Source organism: Pseudophryne corroboree, chromosome 2, assembly GCF_028390025.1.
Source record: "Pseudophryne corroboree isolate aPseCor3 chromosome 2, aPseCor3.hap2, whole genome shotgun sequence".
NCBI classification, from domain to species: Eukaryota; Metazoa; Chordata; class Amphibia; order Anura; family Myobatrachidae; genus Pseudophryne; species Pseudophryne corroboree.
The window spans coordinates 646,902,676-646,920,369 of record NC_086445.1 but is presented as its reverse complement, the minus strand read 5'-3'; the positions used below and the strand labels follow the sequence as shown (position 1 = coordinate 646,920,369).

The 17,694-nt window shown below is 46.0% G+C and overlaps 1 protein-coding gene across 4 annotated transcripts in view; it reads right to left on the bottom strand.

The window, feature by feature from the left end:
- Positions 1-17,694, bottom strand: part of DCAF6 (DDB1 and CUL4 associated factor 6) — a 912,707-nt gene that overhangs the window by 516,211 nt on the left and 378,802 nt on the right. For all 4 annotated transcript variants that reach the window (XM_063954988.1, XM_063954989.1, XM_063954991.1 and 1 more), the window contains 2 exons: positions 4,486-4,599; positions 1,959-2,094 (listed from right to left, as the gene is read on the bottom strand). In XM_063954988.1, coding sequence (XP_063811058.1) covers positions 1,959-2,094; positions 4,486-4,599 — 250 coding nt within the window. The remainder of the gene's footprint in view (positions 1-1,958; positions 2,095-4,485; positions 4,600-17,694) is intronic.

Below are 17,694 nucleotides of genomic sequence, written 5' to 3'. Positions count from 1 at the left end.
CCCAGCATCCACTAGGACGTCAGAGAAAGTAACACCCGTACCATGGAGGACTACTTTTTATGAATGGCGGGACCCACATGAGTCATGTCATTAGGAGAGTTGCCAGCCAATCAGCAATCCATTCTGTAGGAGAAGCCCGCTATTTTGCTGTGAACGGCCATACTGTCATCAACCCTTTCCCCATTCACTCCAGTGGCGGGAACTACTACATTGACTTCAATGGTGAGAATGGCTAGCATGACCCCTAATAATCTTGCGGTTCTCACCATTGAAGTCAATGTAGTAGTTCTCACCACTGAAGTCAATGGGTAAACTACTACATTGACTTCAATGGTGAGAGCCGCAAGGTTATTAGGGGTCATGCTAGCCATTCTCACCATTGAAGTCAATGTAGCAGTTCCCACCATTGAAGTGAATGGGGAAAGCATTATTGAAAGTCTGGCTACTCACAGCCAATCAGCAAGCTGCTCCGACGGAAGTGGTCACTGATTGGCTGGTGGCTCTTAATGACGACAGCACTTACATGGGTCCTGGCATTCGTGTAGAGGAATGCTATGTATATACACATAGAGCTACTCTTCACAAATGCAGGTCCCACGTGAGTCCTGTCACTAGGAGAGCCTCAAGCCAATCAGGAGGAGCCCGCTGATAGGTTGTGAACGGCCATACTGTCAATCCACGCTTTTCCCATTGACTTCAATGGTGAAAACTGAAAGGTTATTAGGGGTTATGCTAGCCATTCCCACCATTTAAGTCAATGGGGAGAGTCCAGATTGACAGTCTGGCTGCTTAAAGCCAATTAGTGGGCTGCTATGACGAAAGCGGCCACTGATTGGCTGGTGGCTTTCAATGACAGGACTCACATGAGTCCAGCATTCATGTAGAGTAGCCCTATTGGTATATACATAGTGCTCCTCTGTACGACATGGTATGTGTGTTGCAGTTTGTTTCTTTTTAACTTCCTAGATGAACCGAAGAGGACCCGATCTACACCAAGGATTGGCAGGTATGGATTTTTTTTTTACTGCTACTGTGGTTTCTACTGGACAAGTGGACGTGATCTACACCAGGAATAGGTAAATGTGTGTGTGTGTGTGTGTGTGTGTGTGTGTGTGTGTGTGTGTGTGTGTGTGTGTGTGTGTGTGTGTGTGAATTAATTTTTACTTTCACAGGGTGTGTGTGTGTGTGTGTGTGTGTCCTGTTATTTTTGTTTATTTATTTTTACATGGAGACTATAGGTACAAGCAGACCTTTCAATCTCCCGCATGCTGGTACTTGTGGTTCTCCATATGCCAAACTCACTAAATGCTATCAACTTGGATTAGAACTCGCACCCTTTTACATTGCCCACGTTTTATGTTTTCCATTGGAAAACATCTGGATGAGAATTTGGCCTTTGTAAGTTGCGATAATGTGAGAAACGATGAAAGTCTGCATGTTGTTGCACTCTATTACATGTATGATTTTGGCAAAACGTGCGGGATTAGCGATAAACTCACACATTTACATAACTCACACCTTATTACATTTACCCCAACATTTTTTTTCTCTAATGTCCTGTCCTTGGATTATTATGGCTGTCATTAGGCTTTACCTCAATACTTAAATTAATTTGATAATAACAATAAGGGTTTTATCAATAAATATTAATAATATCAAGTTGTGTGCAGATGGTTTAGCTCCTTTGTATCTTCACAGTTTATAATTACAATTTGTGCTTACTGGAAAGGAGTTTTGTACAGAGATTGCATACTTGTATGCAGTTCATCCTTTAAACTATACCCAAAGATTCCAAAGAAAAGGATCCACATGTAAATCTCAAAAGTACTGTAAGATTTTTCTTTTTTTCCTCTTTGAAAGTATAACGGATGTAAGAGTAATATATGTTTTTGGAAAACTAATCATAAACATTAAATTGTTAGGTTGGTAAGCTTTCTAACAATAAGCTTGTAACATACTCGTGATTCCTGTTGCAAGCATTCGCCGATCATATATTCTCACAGAACTATCCGAACATCCAACTGCAAGGTAATATGGCGCTGGAGGACAAACTGCTATTGAGGTAGCAGCACGTCTGCAATAAATTAAAACATCCTAAAAAATAGAAGAAAAATAAATTGAAACAGTAAGTACTAAAAAAGATACGATTTTCTGTTATATCTACAGAACATCAAAAAGCAATGTATTAGTAGTTTTAGAACACGTATTGTACCTTTTTTCTAGATCACTTTTCTGAAAAGTAGTGCAGGGTATAAAAAAAGACTTACTCAATTATTATTTACTAAATTTTATTTTTTATTTTTCTGCTGTATATAACCAATTATGGCATTATACCGATGTACCAATGTGCCAAACAGCGGGTCCAAAATCCAGACTTGAGTAGACGGGATGGGTAAGAATAATATCTAATTATAAATCACCTACTTGAAGGAGTTTTACCCTTTATGACTAGAGTAATTTGATGTTTGCAAATGCATCATTTACACTTGGAATATTTATTTTTTTGTCTTTCCAAGCAAATTTAAACTTGAGATCATACGTATGCATTCTGTTGTTCTGTTTAATTTTTGCATGAGTGTGTTAGTGAGATTGGGAAAATTTTATAGTTTAAAAGGGCCAAGTTAGGGCATCATTGCCCCTCATAAATATTTGCAGAAATAAATCATTTGTAATAGTGATAGCTAACAACGGGGGTAATTTAGACCTGATCGCTGCTGTGCATTTACGCACAGCAGTTGATCAGATCTGAACTGAGCATGCGTATACACCGTTAAGCACAGGCGCGACGGACCGCAGCACTGGGCATCGGTGCCTAGCGATGGGATGGTGCGAAAAAAAACGAAAACGCGGGCGATCGCAAGGTGATTGACAGGAAGTGACCGTCTGTGGGTGGCAACTGACCATTTTACAGGAGTGTCCGGAAAAACGCAGGAGGAACCAGGCGTTTTCAGGGACGGTGTCTGACGTCAGCTCCGGCCCTGATCAGCAGTAAACAAGTGCAGCGGCAGAGTAAGTCCAGGGCTGAGCAGAGCTGCACAAACTGATGTTTGTGCAGCTCTGCTACAAAAGCGATCACACACCTGCACAACCTTTTCCCCACCCGCTGTAGCTGACGAATATCTGATCACAGTGCTGCAAAAAATGCACCCTAGTAATCAGGTCTGAATTACCCACAACAATCGGGTGGTTCCTTATAATCAAGAGTATATATGAAAGATTGTTTTATCTTTTAAAGCTACAGTATTCTGCTCTGCTGTTTTTGCTTCACTACCTTTATCCCTTTGCCAGGGATTTACAGTTAGAACCTCAAATAACCCAAAAGGCCATGTATATAAGCGTTATTTACTCATGCACAGGTGATTTAATGATTTGCTGAGTCAGTACATTGCCTGCTTTTTTTCACAGAAAGATGTCCTGAAAACGTGACCTTGGGGGATCCTTGCTAATTCGCGTTGAAAACCCATGACCTCCCAGTGCAATTATAGGACATTTCCATTCTTAACCTGTTACAAATGGGTACAGCGAGTTATGCCATTCTAAAAGTACAAGCATCCAGCACCAACAATGTGGTTAGGACCAGAACAGGAAGAAAGAAAGCAAATCTGTATTTTTAATGGGTGGGTGGTTCATAGGGTCGACCACACTTAGGTCGATGGTGTCTAGGTCGACCACTATTGGTCAACCGTAACTAAGTCAACACCCAAAATAGGTCGACATGAGCATGGTCGACTTGACAAAAGGTCGAAATGCAGTTTAAAAAAAAAAATAGCATTGTTTTCTTCGTAGAGTGACCTGGAATCCCAATTAGTGCACCATGCCCCCTTGCATCGCTTGTTCCCAATTGAAGTCCACGTGGATCGTAAAGTATGAAAAAGTTTAAAAAATTGTGAAAAACTCATATCGACCTTCTGTCATGTCGACCTAGAATATGTCAACCTAGTGACCATGTTGACCTAGAAACCATGTCGACCTAATGCATGTCGACCAATAGTGGTTGTCGACCTAAGTGTGGTCGACCTAGAGACCGAATACCATTTTTAATACATCCTGTTCTCAACTGAAATAATATCTTAATGTGGTCTTCTTATCAATTTCTTTACTTCTCACTAATTCATCCGTCTACCCCTGACTTGGATGTCACTGGGTGGATGGCTAGGCTTTGCATGTCTCTTTATAAAACCTATGCAGCATTCTCTGAACTGTGGAGTTTAGGAAATTGTTGGAGATGACTAAATGTGAAAAAGCAACCCTGTTTTTTTTTTCCAAAACAAAAATAAAATGTTGTACACATGGACACAAGATGATACTAGACAAAAAAAAATGTAATAGCAGTAAATTTGTTTAAAAACAAAAAATTATGCCCAATCTCCCATGCACAGCACAATACCATGTGTAGTCTTATTCTTAAAATTGTATACATTAGCATAGCAGTTAGTATACTAAAATACAGTTTCTCATCTAATAAATAATTAGTATTGATCCTACATCTTTACAGTCTTCTTTTGTACAGCTCGTCTTCACTCGGATATCAAACCACCGTATAGTGCCATCTTCACCGCATGACAGAAATGTGTAGGGATCATTAGGTATAGTGATGATCTGTCAAAAATAAAAACTAATTTTAGAAAATTAGTAAATTTTTAGGCGCAACTCAATTCTGTACTGTGGCTGTGAAGTGCCTCCTGGATTGGTCAGGAATGGTATTTTGTCACCAGTAACATTGCACCCCACAGAGGTGAACATGAACTTTGGTGATGTTTACCTACCATAACATACGGTTATGTGTACAGGTCTCATTTCCTGCTTCTGCCCAGGCTTGAAACATCAGATAGGAGTGTACCAATTATTATATGTGATTACCTGTTCAACATCTTGGAGGGCAGACACTTTCACGATTATACTGTGCGTATATGTTTTAATTGTGTCAATTTCCTGCGTATACTGTGGAGACCTTTTATATTTTCATATATAGTCTATTTATATATCTGTGTCATCCTCCTTGGGTTAAGGTAAACTTTTACACACCTTGAATAATCTACTGGCACTAGGTATCCACATTTTAAGTGGAAATACTACAGTATATTATAATATTATTATTATTTTTTGTGGCATCATTGTGGAAATCCACTCAGTAGAGTGGGGATCCGGTCTGAAGATCGACAGTGTCTAGGTCGACAATGTTTAGGTCGACAGTCACTAGGTCGACATGGATGGAAGGTCGACAGGGTTTCTAGGTCGACATGTGCTAGGTCGACAGGTCTAAAGGTCGACATGAGTTTTTAAAAAAAAAATTTTGGGGGGGGATTTTTTCATACTTAACGATCCATGTGGACTACGATTGGAACGGTAAAGTGTGCCGAGCGAAGCGGTAGCGGAGCGAAGGCACCATGCCCGAAGCATGGCGAGCGAAGCAAGCCATGCGAGGGGACGCGGTGCACTAATTTGGGATCCCGGTCACTTTACGAAGAAAACGACACCAAAAAAAAAATCATCATGTCGACCTTTAGACCTGTTGACCTAGCACATGTTGACCTAGAAACCCTGTCGACTTTCCATCCATGTCGACCTAGTGACTGTCGACCTATAGTGGTCGACCTAAACATTGTCGACCTAGACACTGTCGATAAAACGAACCACACCCGTAGGGTGATGCCTGCTGAGGAAAACCTTAAAGGAGATCCTGACTGTCTACCCATGTGATCCAATACTTTGTGGGACTATAGAATATTAGCTTTTTGGATAGGAAAGAAGGGCACGGTGTCTTTTTATTATTTGGATCATATGATTTATTGACATTTAATGATTTTTTTATATATATTTGTAAACATATGGACAACTTTATCCATTTATTGCTATTTATATTGAATAATAATAATTCATTGTTATATTTATTTATATGGTGCTATAACAGTTCCGCAGTGCCAACAAAGTACATAAATAAATGAGCAAAATAGGAAAACAATGACTTACCGTACAAGATAATGTAGGACAAATATACAGTATATAGACTTTGCTGTATAAGGAGGACATGACACTAAAGAACGCAGATTGGTAAAAACTGAGGTTTAGATGTATATGCAGGGAGTATGGAGAAGAAGGTAATCTACAGTAAGTAAGAGAAGGAAAAACACACAAGGGATTAGGACTCCGCTCATGAGAGCTAAAGGCCCATACACACTAGACGAGAAAGTGAAAGATCTTGCTCAGAAGGGCCATTCTGAACGAGATCTTTCACAATCTCGTCCATTGTGTACAGTAAAATAAGATTTTAAACCTATCGGAAAATATTTTTCTCCTAGTCCGTAGATGATGCTGGGGACTCCGTAAGGACCATGGGGTATAGACGGGCTCCGCAGGAGACATGGGCACTATAAAGAACTTTTAGTATGGGTTTGCACTGGCTCCTCCCTCTATGCCCCTCCTCCAGACCTCAGTTAGAGAACTGTGCCCAGAGGAGATGGACAATATGAGGAAAGGATTTTGTTAATCTAAGGGCAAGATTCATACCAGCCCACACCAATCATACCATATAACCTGGAATAAACGCAACCAGTTAACAGTATGAACAAAAAACAGTATCAGTCAAAGACCGATTCCAACTGTAACATAACCCTTATGAAAGCAACAACTATATACAAGTCTTGCAGATGTAGTCCGCACTGGGACGGGCGCCCAGCATCCTCTACGGACTAGGAGAAAAAAAAATTACCGGTAGGTTTAAAATCTTATTTTCTCTTACGTCCTAGAGGATGCTGGGGACTCCGTAAGGACCATGGGGTTTATACCAAAGCTCCCAACCGGGCGGGAGAGTGCGGATGACTCTGCAGCACCGACTGAGCAAACGCAAGGTCCTCATCAGCCAGGGTATCAAACTTGTTGAATTTTGCAAAAGTGTTTGAACCCGACCAAGTAGCTGCTCGGCAAAACTGTAATACCGAGACGCCTCGGGCAGCCGCCCAAGAACAGCCCACCTTCCTAGTGGAATGGGCCTTTACCGAATTTGGAAACGGCAATCCAGCCGTAGAAGGAGCCTGCTGAATCGTGTTACAGATCCAGCGAGCAATAGTCTGCTTAGAAGCAGGAGTGCCAACCTTGTTGGCTGCATACAGGACAAACAGAGCCTCTGTTTTCCTAACCCTAGCCGTCCTGGCTACATAAATCTTTAAGGCCCTGACTACATCCAGGGACTTGGAGTCCTCCCAGTCCCCCGTAGCCACAGGTACCACAATAGGTTGGTTCATATGAAATGAAGAAACCACCTTAGGCAAAAATTTAGGATGTGTCCTCAACTCTGCTCTATCCACATGGAAAATCAAATAGGGGCTCTTGTGGGACAAGGCCGCCAATTCGGACACCCGCCTTGCAGATGCCAAGGCCAATAACATGACCACCTTCCACGTGAGAAATTTTAATTCAACTGTTTGAAGAGGTTCAAACTAGTGAGATTTCGGGAAACTTAACACCACGTTAAGGTCCCACGGTGCCACTGGGGGCACAAAGGGGGGCTGGATGTGCAGCACTCCCTTCACAAACGTCCGGACTTCTGGGAGAGAAGCCAATTCCCTCTGAAAGAATATAGATAGGGCCGAAATCTGTACCTTAATGGAGCCTAACTTCAGGCCCATATCCACTCCTGTCCGTAGAAAGTGGAGAAACCGGCCCAGATGGAAATCTTCTGTAGGAGCATTCTTGGCTTCACACCAAGATACATACTTCCTCCAGATACGGTGATAATGCTTTGCCGTCACCTCCTTCCTAGCCTTTATAAGAGTAGGGATAACTTCCTCCAGAATACCTTTCCCAGCTAGGATTTGGTGTTCAACCGCCATGCCGTCAAACGTAACCACGGTAAGTCTTGGAACACACATGGCCCCTGCTGTAACAGGTCCTCCCTGAGAGGAAGAGGCCACGGATCTTCTGTGAGCATTTCCTGAAGATCTGAGTACCAGGCCCTTCGAGGCCAATCTGGGACAATGAGTATTGTATGCACTCTTCTTTGTCTTATGATTCTCAATATTTTTGAGATGAGAGGAAGAGGAGGAAATACATAGACCGACTGAAACACCCATGGTGTCACTAGGACGTCTACTGCTACTGCCTGAGGGTCCCATGACCTGGCACAATACCTCCGAAGCTTTTTGTTGAGGCGTGACGCCATCATGTCTATTTGAGGAATTCCCCAAAGACTTGTTATCTCTGCAAAAACTTCTTGATGAAGTCCCCACTCTCCAGGATGGAGATCGTGTCTGCTGAGGAAGTCTGCTTCCCAGTTGTCCACTCCCGGAATGAAGACAGCTGACAGAGCGCTTACGTGATTTTCCGCCCAGCGAAGAATCCTGGCGGCTTCCGCCATCGCCACTCTGATCCTTGTCCCGCCTTGGCGGTTTACATGAGCCACGGCTGTGACGTAGTCTGATTGAATCAGAACCGGTAGGTCGCAAAGAAGATTATCCGCTAGTCGTAGGACATTGTATATGACCCTCAATTCCAGTATGTTGATGTGTAGACAAGCCTCCTGGCTTGACCATAGTCCCTGAAAATTTCTTCCTTGTGTGACTGCTCCCCATCCTTGGAGGCTCGCGTCCGTGGTCACCAGAACACAGTCTTGAATGCCGAACCTGCGACCCTCTAGAAGGTGAGCACTCTGCAGCCACCACAGGAGAGACACCCTGGCCCCAGGGGACAGGGTTATTTTCTGATGTATTTGTAGATGGGACCCGGACCACTTGTCCAAAAGGTCCCGCTGAAAAGTCCTCGCATGAAGCCTGCCGAAGGGGATGGCCTCGTAGGCTCCCACCATTTCCCCCAGAACTCGAGTGCATTGATAATCAGACACTCTTTTTGGTTTTAGCAGGTCTCTGACCATGTTCTGGAGATCCTGGGCTTTTTCGAATGGGAGAAAAACCCTCTTTTGTTCCGTGTCCAGAATCATGCCTAGGAATGATAGCCGAGTCGTTGGAACCAATTTTGACTTTGGCAGATTGAGAATCTAACCGTGCTGTTGCAGCACTTTCAGGGAGAGCGACACGCTCTTCAGCAATTGGTCTCTCAATCTCGCCTTTATCAGGAGATCGTCCAAGTATGGGATAATTGTGACTCCCTGCCTGCGCAGGAGCACCATCATCTCCGCCAATACCTTGGTGAAAATCCTCGGGGCCGTGGAAAGCCCAAACGGCAACGTCTGAAACTGGTAATGACAGTCCTGTACAGCAAATCTCAGGTACTCCTGATGAGAGGGGTATATAGAGACATGAAGGTATGCATCCTTTATGTCTAGTGACACCATCAAATCCCCTCCTTCCAGGCTGGATATTACAGCTCGGAGTGATTCCATCTTGAATTTGAACTTTTTCAAGTACAGGTTTAGGGATTTTAGATTTAAAATGGGTCTGAACGAACCATCCGGCTTCGGGACCACAAACAGGGTTGAATAATACCCTTTTCCCTGTTGGACCAGGGGAACCTTGTGTTAGGCGCCGGGGTCCGCTCGTCGGTGCGGCCCGGCGCCTAGCAACCAGGGACGCCGTGCGCGTACAGCCGCCGGCTCCCTGGCAACGCTAGACGCCGGGCGCACGGAGCCGCTCTGACCCTAGCAACGGGGACGCCACGTTCGGGCCGCGTTCCCCGTTGCTGGGTCTGTTCTAATTATTTTATGGTGTGCTGGCCGTGCAGCTTGCAAGCTGCACGGCATTCATTGTGATTACCCAGTCTGGCTCCTGATTGGGGAGCTCTCTGTTATAAGCACCCTTTGGACTTCCCACAGACGCCGGTGATAGCTTCCTGTTTGCCTGTGTCTGTTGCAGAGAGTTCCAGTCTTGCTCAATCCGGTTGTTCCTGTCCTCAGTGGTCCTGTACTCGGAAAGTTGTCATCATTCCTGGAGTCTGACCGAGCACCTTTAACATCCTGTGGTGTTCGTGAGTCGCGGCGCAGCCGTGTGTTGCGGCTTGTCCGCTTACTGTTTATTATTTAGTATATTTGTGTTCTGGAGCTTTTGCGGAGGATTCCGCTCCCACAGATCCACTCTGGTATCCAGCGGTGCTGGGTAGGAGTAACGGATCGGTGGATCCTTGGTTGTCCTTTTCCCTGGCGGCTAGTCCGCACATACCTTTGGTTTAAGTTAGTTAGCTTGTAACCCCTGGCCTGGTTGCTTAGTCAGAGGGCCCCTTGTTATCACCCTGTCTCGGATTTCCCTTTGTCTCCCATTAAGACCTGAGGGGGCATCGGGGTTGGGCAGACATAATCCGCCCTTCGAACGCGGCTGCCATGGGCTCAAGCAACCATAGTCTCGCAGGGGATTTCTGATAACACGGGCGAGACAACGGAGTTAGGGCGCCAGGGGTTACTAGGCTCTCCTGCTCCCACTACCAGCAGATCTTCCCTGTACTCAGACCTCTGCCATAAGATCTCCTCTGGTCTGGAGTTCGGGAATCATAACATTATCACCGGCCAGACAAAAAAAAAAAAAAATTAAAAGGAGTTAATTTTTTTTCACTTATTCAGTTGGGAGATTTTGTCGGCCTCATGAATCCCACCGGTGTTGGGCCAAATCCTGGCCAACTTCTAGTTAGTCAGATTCAAGAACTTACTCAGATGGTTCAGGATCTGTCCCTCCGGGTGAGGTCACAGGAAGATCTGTTACGGACTTCCCCGAGGGTCATCCCTGAACCAAAAATGCATCTGCCTGACCGTTTTTCTGGGGATAGAAAACAGTTTTTTAATTTTAAAGAGTCTTGTAAACTTTATTTTCGTTTAAGACCAGTCTCCTCAGGTACGGAGGCTCAGCGGGTTGGAATTATTATTTCTCTGCTTCAGGGGGATCCTCAGACCTGGGCTTTTGGTTTAAAGACAGACGATCCGGCCTTATTGTCTGTAGACGCCTTTTTAAAATCTTTAGGGCTATTGTATGACGACCCTGATAGAGAGGCGTCCGCTGAGAGTCAGTTGCGTGCTCTCAGACAGGGTAGGAATCCCGCAGAGATTTATTGTACGGAGTTTCGCCGTTGGTCGAACGACTGTGGATGGAATGACCCAGCCTTACGCAGTCAGTTTCGCCTCGGCTTATCTGAATCTATAAAAGACAGTCTCCTTCAGTATCCCGCTCCTGAGACTCTCGATAAACTCATGGAGCTCTCTATTAAGATAGATCGTCGGCTCAGAGAGCGGAGGGCTGAAAAAGGAGCATCTGTCGGATCTACTCCTTGTGTTTTTTCCATTCCTGTGGACATGGAGGAGCCTATGCAAATAGGTCTCTCCAAATTGTCTCCTGAAGAAAGAACCAGGAGGCAAAATTCTGGTCTTTGTTTATACTGTGGAGGTAAGGGACATTTTGCCCGTAGTTGTCCGAACAAGTCGGGAAACTTCCCGACCAAGTGAGTTGTGAGGGGGTTCACTTTGGTCTGCAGCTTATCTCCTCAAATAATTCACTGTTAGTTCCTGCTAAAGTTTCCTTTGGCAGCCTCTGTTCCTCGGTCTCTGCTTTTGTGGACAGTGGAGCTGCAGGGAACTTTATGGATTTAACATGGGCCAAGGCCTTAGGTATTCCTCAGTTAACCTTGGGTAGGTGTGTCACCATGCATGGTTTAGATGGGAGTCCCTTGTCCAATGGGGTTATTTCTCTCTGTACACCTCCTGTTTTACTTTCGGTAGGAGCTCTGCATTCTGAAAAGATTGAGTTTTTCCTTACCCATTGTCCAGCAGTTCCTGTGGTTCTGGGTCACCCTTGGCTGGCCTTTCATAATCCCATCATTGATTGGCAGTCGGGGGAGATCTTACAATGGGGTACCATCTGTAATAAAGAATGTATTACGCTTCCTATCCGAGTAGCTGCCGCCGTTCCCGCACCCATTCCTGTGGAATACCAGGATTTTGTTGATGTATTTTCCAAGGGCAATGCGGATATTCTGCCTCCCCATAGGCCTTATGATTGTGCCATTGAGCTAATTCCTGGTGCCACGTTGCCTAAAGGAAGGTTATATGCATTGTCTGGTCCTGAAACTGTGGCCATGAATGAGTATGTGAAAGAAAGCCTTGGGAAAGGATTTATCAGGCCATCTAAATCCCCTTTAAGTGCAGGTTTCTTCTTCGTAGAGAAGAAGGATGGTTCACTTAGACCCTGCATTGACTTTAGAGCTTTGAATAAAATCTCAGTAAAGAATACTTACCCTCTGCCGCTGATCTCTGTCCTCTTTGATCAGCTACGTTCGGCTGTGATTTTTTCTAAGATTGACCTGAGAGGAGCATATAACCTCATCAGAATCAAGTCAGGGGATGAGTGGAAAACGGCATTCAGTACTCAGTCAGGCCACTATGAGTATCTGGTTATGCCATTTGGCCTGTCTAACGCTCCGGCAGTTTTCCAGGATCTCATTAACGATGTGCTCCGTGAGTTTCTTGGAAGGTTCGTTGTAGTCTACTTAGACGATATTTTGATTTATTCTGACTCTGTAGAACAACATGTTACCCAGGTGCGTCAGGTTCTAAAAAAATTACGTGAAAATCACCTATATGCCAAGCTTGAGAAGTGTGAATTTCATGTCACGGAGGTATCCTTTTTAGGGTACATTATTTCCCCTCGGGGATTCTGTATGGAACCAAAGAAGCTCCAAGCCATCCTTAGTTGGGCGCAACCCACCAACTTAAAAGCAATTCAGCGCTTTTTAGGGTTTGCGAACTACTATAGAAGATTTATTCACTCCTTCTCTGACCTAGTTGCTCCCATTGTGGCACTGACTAAGAAGGGAGCAGATCCTACCAATTGGTCACGTGAAGCTGAGTTATCTTTTCAGGCCTTGAAACAAGCCTTTGTCTCAGCCCCTGTCCTCAGACATCCCAACCCAGAATTGCCTTTCATTGTTGAGGTTGATGCCTCGGAGGTTGGAGTAGGGGCTATCCTATCTCAGAAGGATCCGGATTCCCTCGAATTACATCCTTGTGCCTTTATGTCCAGGAAATTCTCATCTGCAGAATCCAACTACGATGTTGGTAACCGGGAATTGCTGGCTATTAAATGGGCTTTCGAGGAGTGGAGGCATTGGCTTGAAGGAGCGACTCATACCATTTCAGTTTTGACTGATCACAAAAATCTTCAATACATTGAATCAGCTAAACGACTGAATGCCCGGCAGGCTCGTTGGGCTTTATTTTTTACTCGTTTCAAATTTATTATCACCTTCAGGCCAGGTTCCAAGAATACTAAGGCAGATGCCCTGTCACGCAGTTTTCTTCCAGTTCAAGACAACAGTCCTGTTACTCCCATACTTCCGTCTTCAGTCATTCGGGCAGGCCTCACACAGGATGTATTTACCCAGTTAAAGCTGCTTCAACATCAAGCTCCTGGAAATACTCCTGCTGGTCGTCTTTTTGTCCCTGAGTTTTTGAGAGCAACTGTTTTGACGGAGTTTCATGATAGCAAAGTTGCCGGGCATCCGGGAATCGCTAAAACTTTGGAATTAGTCTCCCGCTCAGTATGGTGGCCTGGTCTTTCCAAAGACATTAAAGAGTTTGTTTTTTCGTGTCAGGTCTGTGCACAGCATAAAGTTCCTCGTTCTTTGCCTATCGGTCAACTTATGCCCTTGAATGTTCCTCTTAGGCCATGGTCGCATATCTCCATGGATTTTGTGGTGGACCTCCCTCTGTCAGCCGGATGCCGAGTCATATGGGTGGTAGTGGACCGTTTTAGCAAAATGGCCCATTTCATTGCTCTTCCCCGATTGCCATCTGCCCAGGGATTGGCAGTCTTGTTCCTCCGCCATGTTTTCAGACTCCATGGCTTACCCACTGATATTGTTTCTGATCGGGGTCCACAATTCATTGCACAATTTTGGAAGTCTTTTTGTGCTTCATTAAAGATGAAATTATCTTTAACGTCTGGCTATCATCCCCAATCCAATGGGCAGACTGAGCGAGTTAATCAATCTCTAAAACAATATTTGCGTTTGTACTCGGCCAAACTCCAAAATGACTGGTCTGAGTTTCTTCCATTGGCGGAGTTTGCTTATAATAATGCCTGTCATTCTTCCACCAATGTGTCTCCATTTTTTGCAGTTTTTGGTTTTCACCCCAGGGCTAATTCATTTTTTCAACATTCCTCTGTCTCCTCACTGGCCCTGACCTCTCATCTTAGACTCATTTGGAGAAAAGTACACCTGGCTCTCAGAAAAGCGGCATTCCGGGAAAAAAGATTTTCTGACAGGCTCCGGCGGCCGTGCACTTTTAAAGTAGGAGATAGGGTGTGGTTGTCGACTCGCAACATTAAACTTCGACAAACCTCAGCCAGATTGGGTCCTAAATTTATTGGACCATTTCACATTATCAAAAAAGTCAATCCAGTTGCTTTCCGGTTACGTTTACCAAAAACTTTACGGATCGGAAATACCTTCCATTGCTCATTGCTGAAACCATATGTTTCGTCCAGTAGATTTCCTCGTAAAATATCTCAGGGGAGATCACCAATAAATGTACAGGGTCAGCAGGAGTTCCTGGTTGAGAAGGTTCTCGACTCCAAGTTTTCCCGGGGTCGGCTTTATTTTTTGGTACATTGGAGAGGTTATGGGCCAGAGGAAAGGTCTTGGGTCCTGGATGAGGATCTTCATGCCCCGAGGCTCAAAAGGGCATTTTTTCAAGAATTTCCTCAGAAACCTGGCTTTAGGGGTTCCTTGACCCCTCCTCAAGGGGGGGGTACTGTTAGGCGCCGGGGTCCGCTCGTCGGTGCGGCCCGGCGCCTAGCAACCAGGGACGCCGTGCGCGTACAGCCGCCGGCTCCCTGGCAACGCTAGACGCCGGGCGCACGGAGCCGCTCTGACCCTAGCAACGGGGACGCCACGTTCGGGCCGCGTTCCCCGTTGCTGGGTCTGTTCTAATTATTTTATGGTGTGCTGGCCGTGCAGCTTGCAAGCTGCACGGCATTCATTGTGATTACCCAGTCTGGCTCCTGATTGGGGAGCTCTCTGTTATAAGCACCCTTTGGACTTCCCACAGACGCCGGTGATAGCTTCCTGTTTGCCTGTGTCTGTTGCAGAGAGTTCCAGTCTTGCTCAATCCGGTTGTTCCTGTCCTCAGTGGTCCTGTACTCGGAAAGTTGTCATCATTCCTGGAGTCTGACCGAGCACCTTTAACATCCTGTGGTGTTCGTGAGTCGCGGCGCAGCCGTGTGTTGCGGCTTGTCCGCTTACTGTTTATTATTTAGTATATTTGTGTTCTGGAGCTTTTGCGGAGGATTCCGCTCCCACAGATCCACTCTGGTATCCAGCAGTGCTGGATAGGAGTAACGGATCGGTGGATCCTTGGTTGTCCTTTTCCCTGGCGGCTAGTCCGCACATACCTTTGGTTTAAGTTAGTTAGCTTGTAACCCCTGGCCTGGTTGCTTAGTCAGAGGGCCCCTTGTTATCACCCTGTCTCGGATTTCCCTTTGTCTCCCATTAAGACCTGAGGGGGCATCGGGGTTGGGCAGACATAATCCGCCCTTCGAACGCGGCTGCCATGGGCTCAAGCAACCATAGTCTCGCAGGGGATTTCTGATAACACGGGCGAGACAACGGAGTTAGGGCGCCAGGGGTTACTAGGCTCTCCTGCTCCCACTACCAGCAGATCTTCCCTGTACTCAGACCTCTGCCATAAGATCTCCTCTGGTCTGGAGTTCGGGAATCATAACACCTTGACCATCACTTGCTGTTGACACAGCTTTTGAATTGCAGCTAACACTACTTCCCTCTCCGGGGGTGAAGCTGGCAAGGCCGACTTGAAAAATCGGCGAGGGGGCACCTCTTCGAATTCCAGCTTGTAGCCTTGTGAAACAATTTCCATCGCCCAAGGATCCACGTCTGAAAGAATCCAGATCTGGTTGAAAAGTCGAAGGCCCTTAGGGGAGCCCCAGCGTCATGCGGTGGATTTTGTAGAAACCGGGGAGGACTTCTGCTCCTGGGAACTAGCCGAAGCAGGTGTTCTCTTTCCTCTACCCTTACCTCTGGCAAGGAAAGAGGAGCCCCGACCTCTTCTGGACTTATGCGACCGAAAGGACTGCATCTGATACTGTGGAGTTTTCTTTTGCTGTTGGGGAACAAAAGGTAAAAAGGTAGATTTACCCGCTGTAGCTGTGGCAACCAGGTCCGCGAGCCCCTCCCCAAACAACACTTCACCCTTGTAAGGTAAAACCTCCATATGCTTCTTTGAGTCTGCATCACCCGTCCATTGACGGGTCCATAGAGCTTGTCTCACAGAAATAGCCATGGCATTGGCTCTGGAACCCAGCAGCCCAATGTCTCTTTGTGCGTCCCTCATATATAAAACTGCGTCTTTAATGTGGGCTAAGGTTAATAAAATGGTATCCCTGTCTAGGGTATCAAGGTCAGCTGACAAGGTATCTGTCCATGCTGCAACCGCGCTACATACCCATGCCGATGCTATTGCCGGTCTGAGCAAAGCACCCGTATGCGCATAAATAGACTTTAAAGTAGTCTCCTGTCTGCGATCAGCAGGATCCTTGAGGGCTGCCGTGTCCGGAGACGGTAGCGCCACCTTCTTGGACAGGCGCGTTAAAGCCTTGTCCACCCTGGGAGAGGATTCCCAACCTACCCTGTCCTGTGCAGGGAAAGGATATGCCATAAGAACCCTTTTGGGAATTTGCAGTTTTTTATCTGGAGTTTCCCAAGCTTTTTCAAATAACTCGTTAAGCTCATGAGATGGGGGAAAGGTTACCTCAGATTTCTTTTCCTTATACATGCGCACCCTCGTATCAGGGACAGAGGGGTCATCAGTGATATGCAAATATCTTTTATTGCAATAATCATACACTGAATACTTTTTGCCACCCTTGGGTGTAATTTTGCCTCATCGTAGTCGACACTGGAGTCAGAAACCGTGTCAGTACCAGTGTCCACTATTTGGGATAGGGGACGTTTTTGAGACCAAGAAGGGCCCTGTGACCCAGTCCAATCCGTGGATTGACTCCCTGCTTTCTCCCTGGACTCTGCTTTGTCCAGTCTCGCATTTAACATATGCCACATGTCCATCCAATCATGAGCCGGCGTTGTCGACGGAGACACCACACATCTGCTCCACCTCCTCCTTGGACGAGCCTTCCGCTTTAGACATGCCGACACGCACGTACCGACACCCCCATACACACAGGGATATATGTATAAGGGGACAATTCCCCAACAAGGCCCTTTGGGGAGACAGAGAGAGAGTATGCCAGCACACACCCAGCGCCAAACTGACACTGGAATAAAACCCAGATAGCGCTTTTTATATATATAATCAATGTTATACACTAACTGCGCCTTAAACATGCCCCCCCCCCCCCCTCTTTTCAGCCCTGTCACCGAGTTCAGCAGGGGAGAGTCCGGGGAGCCAGCTTCTCTGCGGCGTTCTGTCGAGAAAATGGCGCTGTTAGTGCTGAGGGATCAAGCTCCGCCCCCTCCAGCGGCGGGCTTCGGTCCCGCTTCAATATTCAAAAAAATGGCGGGGGACCTCTTCATTTACTGCCTCCGCAGCCTAATGTACCCTTATATGCAAGACCAGAGGTTTATTGCTGCCCAGGGTGCCCCCCCCCCTGCGCCCTGCACCCATCAGTGCCCGTTCTGTGTGTGTAGTGTGTGGGAGCAATGGCGCGCAGCGTAGCTTACCTCAGTAAAGATCTGAAGTCTTCTGCCGCCTTGAAGTCTTCTTTTCTTCTTATACTCACCCGGCCTCTATCT